The sequence below is a fragment of the Elephantulus edwardii genome, unplaced genomic scaffold, assembly GCF_000299155.1.
Source record: "Elephantulus edwardii isolate Elephantulus edwardi_28Jun2011 unplaced genomic scaffold, EleEdw1.0 scaffold00030, whole genome shotgun sequence".
Lineage (NCBI taxonomy): Eukaryota > Metazoa > Chordata > Mammalia > Macroscelidea > Macroscelididae > Elephantulus > Elephantulus edwardii.
The window spans coordinates 12138718-12159237 of record NW_006399780.1 but is presented as its reverse complement, the minus strand read 5'-3'; the positions used below and the strand labels follow the sequence as shown (position 1 = coordinate 12159237).

The 20520-nt window shown below is 42.0% G+C and overlaps 1 protein-coding gene across 1 annotated transcript in view; it reads left to right on the top strand.

Annotated features, from left to right (window-relative positions):
- The window catches only part of LOC102876281 (chromosome unknown open reading frame, human C2orf40), a 31485-nt gene extending 11525 nt beyond the window's left edge, over positions 1–19960 (top strand). The window contains exons 2-4 of the mRNA XM_006883836.1: positions 4890–4937; positions 9771–9928; positions 19799–19960. Coding sequence (XP_006883898.1) covers positions 4890–4937; positions 9771–9928; positions 19799–19960 — 368 coding nt within the window. The remainder of the gene's footprint in view (positions 1–4889; positions 4938–9770; positions 9929–19798) is intronic.
- The last annotated feature ends 560 nt before the right edge of the window (positions 19961–20520 follow it).

Genomic DNA, 20520 nt, shown 5'->3' with positions numbered 1-20520 from the left:
ATTCCTGGGGCCTTATTTTTTGCCATTTCCTTCAAAGCAGCTTGAACTTCTTCCTTCATCACCATAGGCTCTTGCTCATATGTTGTTTCATTAAATTCTTCTGTGTCTGCAAATTCCTTTTGAGCCAGTGACTCAGTATATTCTTTCCATCTTCTTTTAATACTTCCTGTAAAGATTACAACCAAGGAAACCTCACTGGGCAGATCAGCTCTCTAACACGTGGAGTGACCCTGAGCCAAAATTGGCTTAACTGCATGTAACAACGAACAAAGGTGAATGAAATGTTCTCGGTATTTCATCCCACTTATTAATCAAAGTGAAATTTAGTATTGATGATGAAAATTAATTGTTGAAAACATTTTTGGAAGAACTATATTTACAAATTTTTGTTTCCTCACCCAACCCCAAGAATAAGAAAAGAAGAAAAACCAACAAACACAAAGACATTTGATGTGAATTCATTTAACTTTCTCCCATGTAGACCAGCTCAGAGGGAGACCTAAATTCTGATTTTGTATCAGATAAGGCAGAGGTAATTCTTATAGAGTCAGAATGAGGTGGGTCTTGCTACAAGTGGGATAGGGAGTTGTTTGATTCTGTGTCACAGTAGTGTTTCTGCCTGGAGGATAGTGAGCTGAGTGGTGAGAAACAGGGGCTCTCCACTGGGGGTGGGGGTGGGGTGGGCGAAGAGAAAAGTGCAACAATGAATGAATGGAAATTCAAAATCTCTGTAACTTTTCATTGAAAATAATTAAAAAAAAAAAAGAAATTGGGGAAAAGAAAAAAGAAGCAGGGGCTTTCCACCGGGCTGCTGTTGTTGTTATGCATGAGACCGAGCTTCAGAATCATTGCCTCCAAGGAGCAGCCTAGTTTTTCCCTCTCCAGGATAAACCTGTTTGTTCTCCAGGCAGTCCATGGCATGTTCTCTTCTCTAGTACCACAGCTCTAAGGCATCAGTTCTTCTTCTATCATCTTCTGTCAGCTGGGGTTCAAACCCCAGCTCCACCATTAGCTGGCTAGTTGATCTTAAAAAATTTTCCTTAATTCCTGTGCTTTAGTTTTCTCAGCTGTAAAATAGGAGTAGCTATAATGACATTGTGAAGGTTAAATAAATCAGAAAAAAATCTTAGAATAATGCCCAACATAAACATTATGTAAGTTAAATAAACATTGGTTCTTTTCTTCCATTTTGCTCTTTTGGGAGGAAAACCCACTCTATTTACAGTCGATACTAAACCCCCCTCATAGCCATTAAGTTGGAACTGACTCATAACTGCTCCTCTGGTTTCCGCTGCTGTAAGTTGCAGGGGAGGAGTTGACTGACGTATCGATTTTGGGTTAACAACACAACTTCCTGTGGACTTTGTCAGCAGAGCACTCCATGTGAACATGAAAGAAATTTTTCAGAGTCCAGAATAGTGAAGCACGTGTGTGTGTGATTACCCATGTGTATTATTAGTTTCCTACAGTGGACATAACCAGGATCAAATTACCCAGCAAACATAGTGAACACGGGCTTACTTACTAATCTAGATGTGGTTAAACAGTTCACTAGAGATGAGTAAAGAAGCACAAACAGCCTGAATTTACTTTGCTTACTGGGGTCCTCTCCCCTGTCTGCCACGGACTGCACATTTGAAAAACAGTTTTTGTTTGTTTGTTTTAAATTTCTTTTTCTACTAGTTTACTCACAAAATTTAAATATGAATTTGAACAAATTCTTTCAATTTCCCTCACCCTCCCCCCATCAAATTGTACAACCCAATGATTAATCCCTTCTTCCCTCTGCACATCCACATCCCTTTGCTTCAAGCCTCTCCCACCCCTCCTGGATCCTTATACTCATTCTACAATAATGGTCTTATACAATATTTATCCTTATGGTGCTTTAGATTTGGAAGAGTCAAATGTCAGCCATATCGAAAAGCAGAAGCTTTGAAATAGCTAAACAAATGTGACCTTACTCCTACAGATTAGTAAATAACTTAAACTCATTGCTTTTGAATACAAATCCGCTCATAGCTGACCCTCCAGCAGGATTTTGGAAGAGGCTGTAAATTGCATGGAGGACATTGCTCATTTCTGCCTCGGAGTCGCGGGTGGATTTGGGCCACAAGAGAAGGACCCCCCCCCCCACCGCTTGGGTTATCAGTGCAACTCCTTATGTATGGAATAGGCCATCAGAGCTCCTTGATTGGTAAATAAGGACCAGTAATGCTGTTTTAGGGGAGCTGTGGTGGCCTAGTGGAATGAGTTGCACTGCCAACTCATAGGCAGACAGTTCAAATCCACCAGTGCCTACGTGGGAAGAAAAGGGACAGTCTCCTCCCATGTGATTTACTGGCTCTACCACCCTGCAGGAAGTCAGCTATGGATCGGTTCTCACTTGACTATACACACCACCAACAACAGCAAAGTGGTCTTTACCCTGTCACTGCGGAATCCAGTATGGACCCTGACAAAATTTGATTGGGTTAAACCAACCAAGCCAGATAGCTTAAAGTAATAGAAAATTATTCTTTTAGCGTTCTAGAGTTTTACTTCAAAATCAAGGTATTGACAAGGTCATGCTCCCTTTGAAGGCTCTTGGGAAGAGTCATTCCTTCCTCAGCTCTTCCCACCTCCTGGTAGCCCCAGGGTTTCTCTAGTTTGTGAAAGCCTAACACCAGTCTCTTTCTAGCTCTGTCTTCCTTTGGCCTTGTCTGTATCCTCTTTTCTTCCTGTAAAGACAGCAATCACTGAATTTAACACCCACCCTAATTCTAGTATAATATAACATCAAAATCCTGAACTAATTACATCCTAACGACCCTGTTTCCAACTGGACCTATGACTGGAACAGCACATCAGCAGAGAACTGCCAGAAGTCCAGGCTGGGTTTAGAAGGGGTTCTGGTACTAAGGATATTGTAGCTGATGTTAGATGGATCTTAGCTGAAAGAAGAGAATACCAGGGAATGTCTATCTGTGTTTCATTGACTATGCAAAGGCGTTTGACTGTGTGGATCATAACAAACTGTGGCTGACTCTGAGAAGAATGGGAATCCCAGAACACTTGATCGTTCTAATGTGAAACCTATACTTGGACCAGGAGGGAGTCGTCAGAACAGAGCAAGGAAACACTGCATGGTTCAAAATTGGGAAGGGCGTACACCAGGGATGCATCCTATCTCCATACCTTTTCAACCTGTATGCAGAACAGATTATCCGGGAGGCTGGGCTCTATGAGGAGAAATGTGGGGTCAAGATTGGTGGATGATTTATCAACAATCTGCGTTATGCAGATGACACAACCCTGCTTGCGGAAACTGAGGAGGACCTGAAACACCTGCTGCAGAGGGTCAAGGACTGCAGCCTACAATATGGACTGAGGCTCAATGTCAAGAAGACAAAGACTCTAACCACTGGGCCAATTGGCAGCATCAGGATGGATGGTGAAGAGATTGAGATTGTTCACAACTTTAGTTTGCTTGGCTCCACAGTCAACACTCTTAGCACCAGTATCCAGGAAATTTCCCATTGCCATGGGAAAGTCTGCTGTTAGGGACCTCTCCAAAGTACTGAAGAGCAATGGTGTCTCTCTGGAGACCAAGATACATCTGATACAGGGCATGGTCTACACCATCACTTGTTATGCATCAGAGAGTTGAACAATGACCAAGGAGGATAGAAGGAGAATTGATGCCTTTGAGCTGTGGTGCTGGAGAAGAGTATTAAGAGTACCATGAACTGCTAGGAAAACAAACAGATTCGTCCTGGAAAGGGTTAAACCGGGTGGCTCCTTGGAGGCAAGGATTCCAAGGCTCCGACTGACATACTTTGGACATGTTGTAAGGAGAGACAGGTCCTTGGAGAAGGACATCATGCTTGGGAGGGTGGAGGGACAGCGCAGGAGGGGAAGGCCCTCTATGAGGTGGATTGATTCAGCGACTGGGATAATCGGGATGGGAGTGTCAGAGACAGTGCAATTGGCACAGGACAGAGCAGAGTTTAGGGCTGTTGTGCATAGGGTCGCTATGAGTCACAAGCAACTCAACAGCACATAACAACAACAACAGGGGCCAGTCATGTTTGAGTGGTAAAATTTTGCCTTCTCTGAGAGAGACTGGGTTTTTTTTTCTGGCTAGTTCACTTCTATTTGCCTATCAGTAGGGGGTTTGCATGTTGCTATGATGTTGAACAGATTTCAGTGGAACTTCTATGTTAAGGTAGGCTAGGAAGAAAGACTTGTCAATCTACTTCTGGAAAAGGAGCCAGTAATAATCTCATTGGTCGTAATTGCATGTGATCACCAGGAGACCAAGGTCAACTTTACAGGAGCCAACAACATTAAGCCCATTAAACCATGAAAAAAAGGAAAGTTGGCTGAGAGGTAAACAGAATACATGGGTGATCATCTTCATATTACAAAAAGGCTAAATGAATGATGTCACTTTTCATTGGGAACGACTCAGTATTGCCTTTGGTCAGTCAGGGTCATGGTAACCAGAATTAGCCACAGGCAGCCCAGAGATTTGCTTTGTTTATATGATAGGTAATACAACAAACATTACATACTATTAGGAGGTCTCTATTAATGATTCAGTGATACACTGCTACCTTGGCTAGAAGGGAAGGGGCAAGATCATGGAGTATGAACATGAGGATGAGGAACGAATGATGGGAAAGGATTCCCATGCCAACAGTGACCTCATCTCTGATGCAATTACAAGCGATGGGGAGTGCTAAAGAAACCCAGCCTTTTAACATGAGTTGCCCTCTGCTCTATCACCAGATTGTCAATTTAAGAGCGAGGACATGCAGTTCTTTCTTCCAACTCTGTTTCATGTATTTGAGAAATGAAAAGCTTCATTGCTACTCTGAAACTGATTTTTATTTTCATTCGTTTAGGTGGTATAAGTGGAAATAAACTCAAGATGATGCTTCAAAAACGAGAAGGTAAACAGAACCCCAGCAGATAAAGGTTGCATTCCTAACCAGATTAAAATGAAATGGCCGTGTTGAATGTGCTCGCTAGAGTCTGTACTTGGCAGCTCAGATGTGTTTACTCCTTAAAAGGTTAGCAGGTCTGAAGGGCTTATTCTGTAAGTGGTGAAGTGTTTCATTAGATAAATATTGTTGCTGGTAAATGTTTGAAGATTGTTTTTCTGGATGCTTTGTGTGGACTCAAAAAGAAAAGAAACAATGTCGTGGTGTTAATTGAGTGCTGTTTATTTTAGAACCACCAGACATGCACATATCTAAATTTAGAGGCTATCTTCTGTAGTACATGAAACCTCACGCTGTAATCAGGGAATGGTGCCATTGTGGAACTCTATATTCAAGTAATCACAGGGATAAGGGAGTGAGGTGGAAAAATCTTTTTTCTACTAATGACTGAAGTACAAAATCCTTTTAAGATAAATGTGGTAGGAAGCAAAAGACAGCACCAGGAGGGTCTGTTGTTATGTGCTCTTTGGTGGGCAGTGCACGTCTCTTACCACTAGGACACTGGAGGCCCAGGAGACTCTAAGAGCCACACAGTATAAACTCCAGGACAGTTCTAATCAGGCACACTGTTGCTGTTGATTGCCTTCGAGTCAAGCACAACTCATAGCGAACCAATGAACAAAAGGCCTAAAGCCCCTCTACAACTATAGACATTTATCAGTTCATAGAGTTTCTGGAGGCCAGTTGTTTAGGAAGTGGATGCCACTCCTGCTTCCAAACCTGTCATAGAATATTATTGGTTGAGTTGCCTGCGATGAATAGTGACCTTATGTATAGCAGCTTGGAATCCTTCCCTGTCCTGAGCCAGTTTCACTAACCCCGACACACCAACCCCCATCGCCCTAGTTACTATATCAATCCATCTTACCCTGGGTCTCCCTCTCCTGCACTGTCGATCCACTCCTCCAGACATAATGTCCTTCTCCAAGGGCTCATCTCTCCTGGCCATGTGCCCAAAATAAATGAGGCGGAGCTTCAAAGTCCTAGCCTCCAAGGAAAAACCCTCTCCAAGACAGACCAGTTTGTTTTCTTGGTGGTCAGTGGTATGTTCAAGACCCTTCTGCAGCACCACAACTCAAAAGCATCTGTTCTTCGTCAGTCATTCTCAGTCATTGTCCAACCCTTTTTAGCATAACAGGTAGCTGAGAAGACCATGGCCTGGGTTATCAATTAAATCTGATGTGCTGCATTTGGACAGTTATTTTCCCTCTCTGAACTTTCAACTTCATCCATAAAATTAAGATGTCATGTAACTATTTTACTGTTTTTATGACATGAACATTTGAATAATTTATTCTTTTCTCTCCTCAATGAGGAATTATAGTAGGCTAGGCCAGTGAATAGTGCAAGCTGTTAACATACTCAAGTTCAACTAAAATTTGAAAGTTCAAGGCCACTTGGAGACTCCTTGGAAGAAAAGTCTGGTGACCAGTCTACTTCTGAAAAAATGGAAAAATCATTTACTGAAAACTCCATGGAGGTTGACTAGACATTATAATTATTTAATCACATAGTTGCTATTAGATGCTGTCGATTACAACTAACAGCAGTACTATGGATAACAGATGGAACCTTTCTCTAGCCTGCCCCATTCTCCAGCACTGTTACAGTGATGATCTCAGATCCTTTCCTGGTGTCTCCTACTCCCCTTCATCAACCTTCTACCCTTCCCAGCATGACATCTTTCCCAGGACTAGCCCCTCCTGAAAATATTTGCCCACAGAGAGAGCCCTGATTGCACTTCTTCAAGACAGATTTGTTTTTTTTGGCAACATCGAGTAAATTCAACATTTTTTGCCAGCACCACAATTCAAAGGCATTGATTCTTCTTCTTTCTTCTTTATACATGTCCGATACTCAGATGCATAAGAAACAATAAAATACCAATGCTTGGATCAGGTGTACCATAGTCTTTAAACTGATGTCCTTGCTCTTTAGCACTTCAAAGAGGTTCTTAATAGGAGATTTTCCCAATGCAACATGTCTTTTGATGTACTGACTGCTCCTAGCATTGGTGCTGATTGTGGATCCAAGTAAATAAATGGTAATTGATGTTACAAAACAAACTGTCTATGAATGATTGATTATATGAAAAGGCAGTATGGTTTGTGAATTTTCAACCTTCGGTTAAGATTAGAAAAAAAGGGGGTAAGAAAGCCCCATGAAGCACAAATCTACTCTAATATAGGAGTGCCATGAATGAGAGCTTACTCTAATGCAATAGGCTGAAAGCTGTAAAAGGGCCCTAGAGCACGTGCTTCTCTGCACCTTCCAGTCAACCCCATATTTGTCTCCCAGCAGTGGAGTTTCTAGGGGAGCTCCCACTCCTATTATCAGTCTTCTCACATTGTTCCCAGCATGCCCAGCATTCATGGGCCCCTGGTACGTGCACATCTGAGACTGTAGGGAAGGCCCACCTCACTAAGATGCCCACACGTGACTAGACAATCTCAGAGGTCCAGGCTACTGAAGCCTACTAAATTTAGGCAGAGAACATACAGTTGAGATAATCTGGATTTTATCCAAGCCAGCAATACACATTGAGTACCTACTATCCATGTGGACCTTCTCCTCATTGCCACTGAATTGGACCTGGCACGTAGCTGACCTCTCATTAGGTCTCTGAGGCTGGAAATGGCATGGAAGGAGATTGCACATCTTTCCCCTTTGGAGCCACTGGTGGATTTGAACTACAAGAGATGCACTGCCTTTGGGTCAGCAGCGAACCCCCTACTGATTATGCCAGCAGAGCTCCCCCATTGTGTACGAAACATTGTGACTTGCCCTTAAGAAAATACTCAGATGGACCCAAAGTAGCAAAATCAAATTCTATTAATATTTCTTGATGTCATCTGCACATACACCAGACATTTGACTCACATTAACTTGTTCTTCTTAGCACTGAGACAGGGAGTGGGAGGGCAAAGGCAGAAGGGGCAGCGTGGTGGCACAGATGAGGAGAAGTGGGGGTAACTGCTTCTACAAAGGGCATCTTGCAGAAGAGGCACATTCTAAACAAGTGAAGCCGCGATGGGAAGTTGTTGAAGGAGCAGAGTCAGAACCGTTCAAGATGCCATCATTGACTGAAATCATCAGTGATCAGACTGTGAGGCCCATAGGCGGTGATGTTAGGTGGTACTGTGTGTTTTAGCAAACTGATGTGAGAATGTGACCCTGTCACCAGACTGACCTAGTATCCACCATTTCAGGGCCTATCATTCCAGTGTGTTAGTGTTTTACTTTGTCTTCCAAGCAGACACATTCATTTGTAATATATGGTGGACATAACTTCACATATGCTCATTGTACTATTTTAATTCTCCAGAGTACTGAAGAGCAGCGATGCCATTCTGGAGACCAAAGTGCCCCCAATTCAGGCCATGGTCTTTGCAATTACTTGCTACACATCAGAAATCTGGAAAATGACTAGGGATGATAGAAGGAAAATTGGCGCCTTTGAGCTGTGGTGCTGGAGAAAAGTATTGAATGGACTGCTAGGAGAACCAACTGGTTTGTCCTGGAGAGGGTGAAACCAGGTTGCTCCTTGAAGGCAAGGGTTCTGAAGCTTTGTCTGACATATTTTGGGCATGTTATAAGGAGAGACCAGTCTTTGGAGAGGGACATTATGGGTGGAAGGACGGTGCAACAGAGGTAGACCCTTGATGAGATGGACTGAAGCAGTGACTGGGGTAATGTGGGTAGGTGTGTCAGAGATGATAAGTTGGCTCAGGATAGAGCAAGGCATAGGACTGTTGTACATAGGGTTGCTATGAGTTGCAAATGACTCAATGGCATATAACAAGTCATTACTCAGGAATTCATGATGGTATGAGTGGTTAGGCATTCAACTAGTGAGAAGTTTGCACCTGCTCAGAGATACCATGGAAGACCTAGAAGTCTCCTTCTGAAAGGTGGAAATCCTGTAGAACTGGTTTTGTTTTGCAACAAATGGGATTGCTATAGGTTAGGATCAACTCGATGGTAACAGATAAGCCACAGTTTCTTGAGTGAGGGCTGGGGTCAGAGCATGGTAAATGAGCTGCTTTTCTCTGGGGCCTAGAAGTTTAATCTTAGCCTGTGTGTTGGGCAAATCTGCTGCCAAGGACCTTTTTAAAGTGCAAAAGAGCAAAGGTATCTGTTTAAAGACTAAGATGTGCATGATCTAAGCTATGATATTTTCATGCATCTGGAAGTTGGACAGTGAATAAAGAAGGCCAAAGAAGAATGGATGTCTTTGAATTGTGGTGTTGGAAAAGAGTCCCGCATATCCCATGGACTGCCCGAAGAACAAACAAGTCAGTGATGAAGGAAGTGAAAGCAAGGTGCTCTTTAGAGACAAGGATGGTGAACATACCTTGGGCATGTTGTTCGGAGTGCCCACCTCTTGGGAAAAGACATCATGCCTGGAGCTAGTGAAAGAGAGGAAGACCTTCAATGAGATGGATTCAAAGAGTTAACTGCAACAATAGGCTGGATATAGCAGAGATCAAAAGGACAGGTGCAGGAGAGGGCAAGGTTCTGATCTGTGTTCATGGGGTTGCTATGAGTTGTAGTGGACTCAGTGGGACCTAACATCAACAACAACAACAACAATAAGGAAAGCCTACTAAAAGAAACTGGGAAAACTGATACCTTGAGGCTGTATTTTAGGCACCCCATGCTAAGGCTAAACTGAGTCAGAACTTAATGGATAGCAAGAGTGGGATATGTAACAGTGATTCATACCAGTAAGCAAACAGTAATCATTCTTTGTGCTTTGGGGATGGGGAATTGTTGTTTCAGCATCTGCTCCATTGAAGACTACAGTAGCTGTTGAAGAGAACAAAGCAAAAGATTTCCTGGGCAGCCTCAAACGCCAGAAACGGCAGCTGTGGGACCGGTCTCGGCCAGAGGTGCAACAGTGGTACCAGCAGTTCCTCTACATGGGATTCGATGAAACGGTAGGGGTTCTTTCCTGTGGGAAGTCTGACTTCCTGCTGGGCTGTGTGGTGGGGGCCGAGGAATGACTATGAGATGCTGAAAATGTAGGCTTCGTGATTTGTCAGAAAACATTTACTTCCTCCCTATGTGCCAAGTTCAAACACGACGCTCCTTAGAGGCAAGGATGGGAAAACTTCGCCTCATATATTTTGGGTGTATCAGGATGGGTCAATCCTTGGAAAAGACATCAGGCTGGAAAAGATGGAGTTAGAGAAAGAAAGGAAGACCCTCAACAAGATAGACTGACACAGTGACTGTACAGAGGCCTTAACATATCAAAGCTGGTGAGGATGAGGATGGGCTGTATAAGGCAAGGTTGAGATCGGTTCTTCTTAGTTAGTGTCACTTTGAATCTTAGATGACATGATGGCAAATGAAGTAGAACATACAAAGATAGACGTTCATTTCAAGTTGAAATGCACTGGCATTGGCCAGTTTGAATTAGACAGTGTGATATGATCTATTATGCTGGGAATGAAAAATAGAAGAATGGTGTTGCAGTCATAGTTCAAAAGGCCGTTGTAAAATCTAGCCTGAAGAACAATGCTGTGAGGGATAGTATATTATTCATACATATACAAGGAAGACCTGTTAATACTGCAAAGGGCAAAGATGAGGAGATTGAAGAATTCTACCAACTTTTCAGAAACATGTAGTCAACATACATTAACAGTAATTGGTGACTGGAATTCAAAGTTAGAAATAAAGTAGAAGGAACGACAGTAGGGAATTATGGATTTGATGACAGAAATGAGGCTGGACTTGGAATGAATGAATTTGGTGCATTCAATGAACCATCCATTGCAAATACTTTTTTAAAAAAATAAAAAAGTGACTTTACACATGTCCCTCTCATCTGATGGGCTTCATATGAATCAGATTGGCTGCATCTGTAGAAATTATTGTTGGAGAAGCTCAATATCAGCAGACAAAATGAGACAGTCACTGATTATGGAATAGATCATCAATTTGAAGTTAAAAAAATGAAAACAAGTCCAACAAGAACCAAACCATGACCTTAAGTCTATCCCACCAGAGTTAAAAAATCATCTGAAGAATTGATTTAAGCACTGAACATCAATGACAAGAGACCAGAGGAGATGTGGGATGATAAAAAAAAATAATCCTTGATGAAAGCATAATGTCATTACATAGAGAGAGGAGAAATAAAAGGCCAACATGGATATCAGAGGACTGAAAATGGCAGTAGATTGTCAAGAAGTCAAAACAAAAGGAAGAGATGTTGAAGTAGAAGAGATGAACAGAAGATTTCAAAGTGCAGCTTGAGAAGACAAATCTAAGTATTATAATGGAATCTGCAAAGAGTGGAGCTGAAGAATAAAAAGGGAATAATCCCCTCAGAATTTCTCAAGCTGAAAGATCTGAAAAACAAATTCAAGCCTTGAGTTTCAATACTGAGAGATACTATAGGCAAAATCTTGAAGGATCCAGGAATTATGAAAAGAAGAGAGGAGTGCAAAGCATCACTGTACCAAAAAGAATTGATTGGTACCAAAATATTTCAGGAAGGAGCATATGATCAAGAGCCAATGGTAATGAGGGAAGAAGTCCAAACTGCATTGAAGTTATTAGAAAAAAAATAAGGCCACATGAACTAAGGGATTATCAGTTGACGTGTTCAACTAACAGATACAGTTCTGAACGTACCCAGCAGTCTGTGCCAGGAAACTTGGAAGACAGCTATGTGGCCAAGTTACTGGAAGATATCCTTATTTATTCCCATTCCTAAAAATGATGATTTGAAAGAATGTGGAAATTATCATTTTCATTAGTATCACATGCAGGTAAAATATTGCAGATCATCCAAAAATGGCTGAAACAGTATATTGACAGAGAACTCTCAGAAGTTCATGTTGAGTTTAGAAGAGGCTGTGGCATCAGAGATATCATTGCTAATGCTGGGTGAATCCTGGCTGAAAGCAGAGAATACCAGAAGAATGTCTATAGTTTTTTATTGACTATGCCAAAGAATTTGACTGTGTGGAGCATAACAAACTATTGTTGTTGTTGTTGTTATGTGCTGTCAAGTCACCTATGACTCATAGCAACCCTTTGTACAATAGCTCTAAAATCTGCCCTGTCCTGAGCCAATCTCGCTGACTTCAACATACCCACCACCATTGCCCTAGTCAAGGTATCAATCCATCTCATCCATGGTCTTCCTCTCCTGCGCTGTCTCTCTGCCCTTACAAGCATGATGTCCTTCTGCAAAGATTGGTCTCTCCTGGCCAAATGCCCAAAATATGTAAGACGAAGCTTCAAAATTCTAGCCTCCAAAGAGAAACTCGGTTTCACTTTCTCCAGGACAGACCTATTTGTTTTCTTGGTGGTTCATGGTATGTTCAGGACTCTTCTCCAGCACTACAGTTCAAAAGCATAGATGCTTCTGTCTTCCTTAGTCATTGTCCAGGTCTCTGATAAATAGCAAGTAATTGTGAAGACTGTGGCCTGGATCAGGCTCATCTTAGTCTATAGACTGACATCATTGCTCTTCAGTATTGTGGAAAGGTCCTTGATAGCAGATTTACCTAATGCAATCCGTTTTTTTATTTCCTGATGTTGGTGTCAAGAGTGTTAATTGTGGAGCTGAGGAAGCTGTAACTGTTAATGACCTCAATCTCTTCTCCATCCATCATGGTGCTGCCAATAATCAGAATCTTTGTTTTCTTGATGTTGAGCTTCAGTCAATATTGATTGAAGACTACAGTCCTTGACCTTCTGTAGCAAGTGCTTCAGGTCCACCTCAGTGTCAGCAAGCAGGGTTGTATCAACTGCATTATGTGGATTGTTGATGAGTCTCCAATCCTGATGCCATATTCCTTCTCATAAAGCCCAGCATCCTGAATGATCTGTCTACATATAGATTGAAAAGGTATGGAGACAGGATACATCCCTGACACACTTCCTTCTTCATTTTGAATCATGTAGTGTTACCCTGTTCCTGTTCTGAGGATTGCTTCCTGGTCTAAGTATAGGTTTTGCATAAGCACAATCAAAGGTTCTCGGATTTCCATTTTCCTCAAGGTTGACCACAATTTGTTGTGATCCACAGAGTCAAATGCCTTTACATTGTCAATGAAATGCACACACACACACACACACACACACACACTCTGGAACTCTGCTTTCTGCCAAGATCCATCTGACATTGGTGATAATATCTCTAGTGCCACAGGCTTTTCTAAACCCATCTTGTATTTCTGGTAGTTCTCTGTCAATGTACTGTTCCAGTCACTTATGGATAATCTTCAGCAGATTTTGCTAGTGTGTAATATGAGTGATATTGTATGATAATTTCTACACTCTGTTGGGTCACCTTTTTTTTGGAATGGGAAGAAATATGGATCTCTACAAACTATAGCTAACTTTAAAGAGAATGGGAATTCCAGAATACTTCCTGAAAGTGATGAGGACTGGAAGCAAAGGAGAAGATCAAAGACTACAACCTGCAGTATGGATTACATCTTAACATTGAGAAAACCTAGATCTTTACCACTGGGCCCTTAGGCAACATTGCGATGGATGGAGAAAGATTAAAGTTGTCAATGATTTCATTTTGCTTGGATCTGTAGTCAACATCATCGATATCAGCAGTCAAGAAATAAAAAGATGCATTGCATTGGGAAAGGCTGCTGGCAGGGACTTGAAGAACAGTGATGCCAGCTTAAAGACTTAAGGTGTGTGTGCTTGACCAAGCCATGGTCTTTTCAGTCACCTGCTATGACTGAGAGCTGGACAGTGAATAAGGATGACAGAAGAAAGATCGATGCTTTGAGCTGTGGTGTTGGAGAAGAGTGCTGGGTGTCCCACAGACGGCCAAAAGAACAGCTAAGTCTTGTAGAAGTGCAGCTAGAGTGCGCTTTCCTTGGAAAAGGCTATCATGCTTGGAGAGGTAGAGGGTCAGGGAGAGAGAAAAAGCTTCAATGAGATGGACTGACACAGTGACTGCAGCAATGAATCAAGTATATTCGAGATGATACGGATGGTACAGTAAAGGATATGGTTCAGATATGTTGTTTGTAGGGTTTCTATGAGTTGTACTCAACTCAATGGCACTTAACAACAACAACAATATGCCAGGTGTTATCAAGGGATTGGATGACATAGTCAGCACTGGAAGGATGTCAGCAGAGATTTTTCTCCATCACACTCAGCTCTGATCAGAGCTCTCCAGTGAGGACATGTCTGGAGGGCAAAATTGCAGAGGGGGCACAGGCCAAAATGACTTGGACCTGGGTTTACTCAGGAGTCCCTGGGTGGTACAAAGGGTTAACATGCTCATCTGCTAACCTGAAAGGCTGGGGGTTTGAAGCCTCCTGGAGCTACCTTGGAAGAAAGGCCTGGCTGCTGCTGAAAAAATTGTTGTTGTTGTTGTTGTTGTTGTTGTTGTTAAGTGCCGTCGAGTTGCAGGCGACTCATAGCGACCCTATGAAGGAGAGTCCTCGACGCTTGGGTGCCTTTCATCCTCTCTCCAGGTTCGTACGGTTTCCGGAGGCAAGCTATTACAGAAGTGGATGCTACTCCTCCTTCCAAGCTTGTTTTAATTGGGGAGCTCCACCCCACTCTCTGTCCGCACTGGTTAACCAACCATTAATGCATTTGACACATCAGTGTCCCAGTGTTCAGCCTCACAGCAACCACAAGTGACCGCTGTACGGCAACTTGTACACCAGGGCTATACGACCTAGAGGAATGTCTGAACAAAATCAATGAAAGATAGGCCCAAGGGCTGCAGATTAAAAGTCACCCACCTTTGGCTTGGTAGCATCGCTTTCTGTCCACTGGGCCAGCTGATCTCTCTCTCTCTCTCTATGTTGATGTTATTGTTGTTAAGTGCCTTTGAGTCACAGGCGACTCACAGCGACCCTATGAAGCTATTGAAAACACTGTGAAATGCATATCCATGTTTAGTGCTGCTTTATTCACCACACAAAGAGATGGAAGGAAACCAAATGCTCATCAGCAAATGAAAGGACAGAAAAAAATTGTATATTCAAACAATGGGATTCTGTGCAGCACTGAAGACCAGGGAACTCATAAAATATTACATAACCTGAGTGACCCTGGAGGACATTATGCTGAGTGAAATATGTCAGTCACAAAAGGACAAATACTGCATAATGCTACTGTTATAAAACAGGACTGACAGGGAGTTGCAAGAAACTAAGAAAAGAGGAGATAAATAATGAATATTGCATTGAAACAGATGAAGGAAATAACTGTTTAAAGGGAATATATGATTAGGCATTAATTGTATGACAACAGTTGAGAATAAGAGGTGCATAGTAAAGTGGACGGGGGAAGGGGGTGAAAGGGAGGAAATTATGCAACAATGAATGAAAGAAAATCCAACTTTTCTGTAAACCTTTGTCAAAATCACAATTAAGAAAGATAACTATGAATATTGCTGCAGTTAGTTACACAGGAAATTACTGAAAATGGAAGAAATGATAAAAAACCGAAACAAGAAAACAATGTGAAGCACCCAATTTTACCTCATTGTCCTCAAAATAACTCATGCTCTCCCCCAAATACTCCCATTTTCACCCATGAGAAGGTCAGAAACACTAGAGCAAAGATCTATGAGGAAAAGGGAAAGAGAGGAAATGCCTTTTGAAAGAAGTCAGGCTTTCACAGGAAATTTGCCACTGCATTTGAGGGAAGATAATTTTTCGTTCATGCACCTACATAGTTCTAATGGACAAATTTATTGAGTTTAGTCACACTCCCACCTGGGGTCCAGGGGCAAGTTAAGGCAGAGGCACAGGAAACTAGCCTAACAGGAGTTAAAATCACAGGTTCTGTGGCACAGAATCATAGAATGACTGACAAGGATGGATTAGTGCTTGTTAATAGAGGTGTGCATAAGAATCAGAGACGCAGAAAATCTGGACCCGTTCAGCCAGGGGTTAGAGGAATGTTTTGTGGGCAGCATCTCTGACTGATGAGCTGGAAGCATTTTTCCAAATGGGCACAGTGTTCGCTCTGGGAATGGAGAGTGCATACAAAATACTGCAGTGGGCAAAAAAGATTACACTCTTTAGAAACATCCTTTTCAATGACTGTATAAAACTAAATCATGCAGATATATTACAATGTCCTTCTCATTCCCTGTCATCGTATTTTTTGCTAATTCAAATATAATTTCTTTTTCTTGTTCAAATAATTAAATCCATATAACCAAACTCTGTGCCAGGCATGATTCTAAGCAATTCTGTGAATCAACTTACTTAACAGTCACAGCCCAAAAGATAGGTGCTATTATTTTTGTATTGATGTGTGAAGCTTCTTCTTTATTTACAATTATATTCTTGTCACTGGGAATACTGGAACAAAGGACATGCTTAAGGGGTTTTGAGTCTTGTTAAAATATTCTCATATGCATATTGCTGTTGCATGCTTTTGAATAAAATACAAATCCTAGCCTGTAAAGAACAGATCTGAAATCTGCCCTAGCCTGTGCCATCCTCACCATCTCTGATACATTTGAGCCCATTGCTGCAGTCACCATGTCAATATGTGTTCTTGGGGGTTTTCCTCTTTTTTGCTGACCCTCCATTTTTCCAAGCATTATATCCCTTTCCAAGGAATAGCCTCTCCTAACAACATGCCCAAAGCATGAGAGACAGACCATTACCATCCTTGCCTTCAAGGAACACTCAGGCTTCACTTTTTCCAACACACACCAGTTCATTCTTTTGGCAGGCCGTAGGATATTCAGTACTCTTCTCCATCACTACAAAGCAAATGCATCAAGACTTCATCTGGCATCCTTATTCATTGTCCAGCTCTCAGATGCATAGGAAGCATGAGAGCACTGATTTTCTAGCACTTTCAGCATCATCTCATTGAAAAATCAAGTCATAAACTTACTGATAGGTAACAGTGGTGCATCTGTAAATGTATGTCCAGTGGAATATCTAATTAGGTCCATGTTCCTTGATTACTACTCTCCCACTCTCATTGTCATCCCATTGGATTCAAACTGCCTGCCTGTGAGTTACCAGCACAACTCTTTATGCACTGGGCCACCAGAGCTCCCTGGAAGTAGCAACTAGTACTTCCTTAGTTTTGCCAAGTGTGTGTATCTATCTATCTATCTATCTATCTATCTATCTATCTATCTATCTATCTATCTTTCTCTCCCTATCAATCTCTCTCTCTCTCCCCCCCAGATAGTTTATTAAAATGTATACCAAGATTTCAACAATGCAAAACAAATACAAAATAAGGCATAGGAAAGATTGGAAGAAATATTTAAGCAGAAAAATCATTCTCGTGGTTGTTTGGTAGTGGAATTGTAGGACCCCTTCCCCTACTTTCTGACCCCACTTGAGCTTAGCAGAGACTGGGAAGATGGTGCCGGATCCACCGGGTTTGGTTCTGTTGTATGTTGTTTGGTTAATATGAATAGAAGCCAACTTGACAACACTCAACAACAACAACCACCTATAGATGAGTTTGTACTCCTTCTTTATTCATTGCTGATACATACTGTTGTGTTGTATACTGTTGTGGTTGTTGTTATAGACTGTTGAGTCAGAAGTGACCTATTGCTGACCCTCCAGTGGGCTTTCAGGGGCAGGAAATCTCACATGAGAAGATTGCCCATCTTTCTCGTGAAGAGTAGCAGGTGGATTCAAACTCTGTACCTTTACATTGATAGATTAGGACCAAGTGCCTTCAGGTTGGCAGAAACATATTTTTAGCCACAATGTCAAAGCAGCTTACAGAATAACAAAAGGCAAGGAATAAGATGACAAACTACTAAACATAATTTTTCATGTAGTGTGAGAACAGAAAGGTTGGATAGTCTGTGTTCTCTTCAAGGTGATGGAGGGAGGGCTCGCATGAGTACAGAGACCACGAGGTCAGCAAATGGAAGTGAGGAATTTGAACCATCAGCACAGCACAAGCTAGCCCATTCTTTTCCTGTTCTTCTCATCCAAAGTGGGCGGCCACTGGCACCTGAGAATAACAGCATGCAAGGCAGTAACTGCTGGCCTCACCAAATTCTCACATGAATGTTCACCTTATTAAAAACAAGGAGACGGATTCCTAGGAGCCAGTCATCAGAAAATGTGACGCCAGAGGTGTGGAGTGGAGTCAAGGAATCTGTACTACACAGCAGGTGGGGTACAGACTCGGATGCAGGTGTCCACTGCCCGTCAGGAGCCCGGGCTTTGGCCAGCCTCAAATCTGGTTGGTTTTGTAGGCTCATGTGTGGATTCTCTCTCCTTATCCCTTTTTCCTTCATTCATTAAAAAAAGTTAATGCATTCACATGTATGAATCCCAATCTAAATTCACTGCACACCTTCACCATCACCGAAAGATTTATCTCTGCTTTTAAAAATGCGTTCACAGCAAACACAAGTTGCCACTCCATAAACCTGAATGTCATTCTTTATTCCTTACTCATCTTCAGTTTTTCTCCTTCCCTTTTAATTAACTGTATCTGTCAGGTCTCTTACTGCAGACTTCTCAAAGGCAGGAGGTGTCTTAAGTTTTGGCGACTCTCTGGCACCTAGCCTAGCTTCTGACATGCGGTGCCCACTTTGTGTTTCTGGAATGACTAAATGCACATGCTATTTAGCAACACATATAAAAGTTATCACAAAAAATCTGTGTCCTGTAGTTGTAACATGCTAATGCAGAGGCTGATTTTCCAACTAACAGTTATTATGTACCTACTATAAGTGAATAAAGACAGGCTATCTCCTCCCATAAAGATTTCCAGCCTTGGAAAACTGATGGAGGACAGGTCACCAGGAGTCAGAATTAATAGCTGTGAATTTAATTTTGATTTTGTGTGTAATGTAAGAAACCGAGCAGCGCAGTGTGCTATGTGTTGGCCTGCTACTTGTTGGTCAGTGATTCCAAACTACCAGCTGCCCCACGGAAGGACGAGTTCTCTTCCTGTAAAGATTTACAGCCTTGAAAACTCAATGGAGGGTCCCCAAGAGTCAGAACTGACAGAGGTTTGGTTTTGGTTTTGGGGTGGTGCAATGGTTAAATGCCCATCTGCTAACTGAAAGGTTGATAGTTGGATTCCACAGGCTGTGAGGCAGGAGGCAGGTGGGACAGTTGGCTTAGGTGAAGATTATAGCTGTCGGTCCATTCTACTTTATCCTACAGAGAGAGTCACCAGGAGCCAGAATCAACTTTTTGGCCACAGGATTTGGGTTTTATGGGCCGAATAAGTGATTCCGGGAGCTCTGGTCGAGCAGTTTGCAGCCTGTTGCTCTCCTAACCCAAATGTCGCCCACCTCTGGCGGTTCAGACTCACTCACAGCTTTGCAGGAGAGAGATGGGCAGTCTCCCCCGTTGTGATTAGCAGCCTTGGAAACCTGATGCAGGATCACAGTGAGTCGCAATCAATCCAACAGCCATGAGTTGAGATTACACTGTGACGCACGCAGAGATGGAACAGCAAGGTGCTTTGGCTACGATAAGGTGTTGGCAGGGCTCATGACTCGGGCCAACTTGCTAAAGTATTCATTAAATGAAAAATATCAGTATTATTTGCCAAAAAGGAAAATAAAAACACGTTTAAGTCTAGAGCATATTGAGAACTGGTATGACAATTTTCAAAGGTAAGGACATGATTCTTTTGGGACAAAAAAAGAGCTTTTATAAAAATTCATTCTATCTGGGTCGTACTGACGTCTGTGTACAGAATTACCACCACAAGGAGTTATTCTTAGTAAGAGTTGTCAATCATTAAAGAAAAAATTATCTCAGAGAAACTTGTAGGTAAGATGTGGTCTTGTCGGAGTGTGTGTCCTGACCCATGCTCTTTCCTTACAGAAATTTGAAGATGATGTTAGCTACTGGCAAAACAGAAACCGAAACGGGCACGACTATTACGGAGAGTACTACCACCGTCACTATGATGAAGACGCAGCAATTGGTCCCCGTAACCCTTACAGCTTCAGGCACGGAGCCAGCGTCAACTATGATGATTACTAACCTTCACCTACGGCACAGAACACAGAGACCAGAACTGATTTTCTTTATGTATCCCATCCTCTCAAACTGGTTTCTGTTTTGCTTTATTGCAGCTGATCTTTCCTATCTACTTCTGTAGACTCTTATGTGGGGAAAAAAAAGTTAAAGAATGTACATGCCTTTTCATATTTCATACAGGCAGCCTAACAATGCATTTCATTAAAAAAAAAACAAACTAGGAATAAAAGCATTTTGTTAAAAAATCTCTGCAGATTCACTAGGGTAGAGGGTTGGTTAAGCTGGCCATAGTTTGCATGCCCCTAATGTTTCTAAAGTTGAGGTCTCTTCCTAAAGCCCTTTCTCTGTTGTTACTTCAAGTTAACTCTACCCCACTCCCCACATCTTTCTCAACACTCCAGGCAAACTATGGTACTGAGTAAGGGTTTTCAGATTGCTAAAATTCAGCACGTACTTTTTGCAAGATAAAATTATTCAATAAAAGTCATATAAAGTTACTAAAAGTAGTTTGGGAAAATTATAATTTTCAGCCACAGCCCTGAGGCAATTGTTGATGCTCCCTT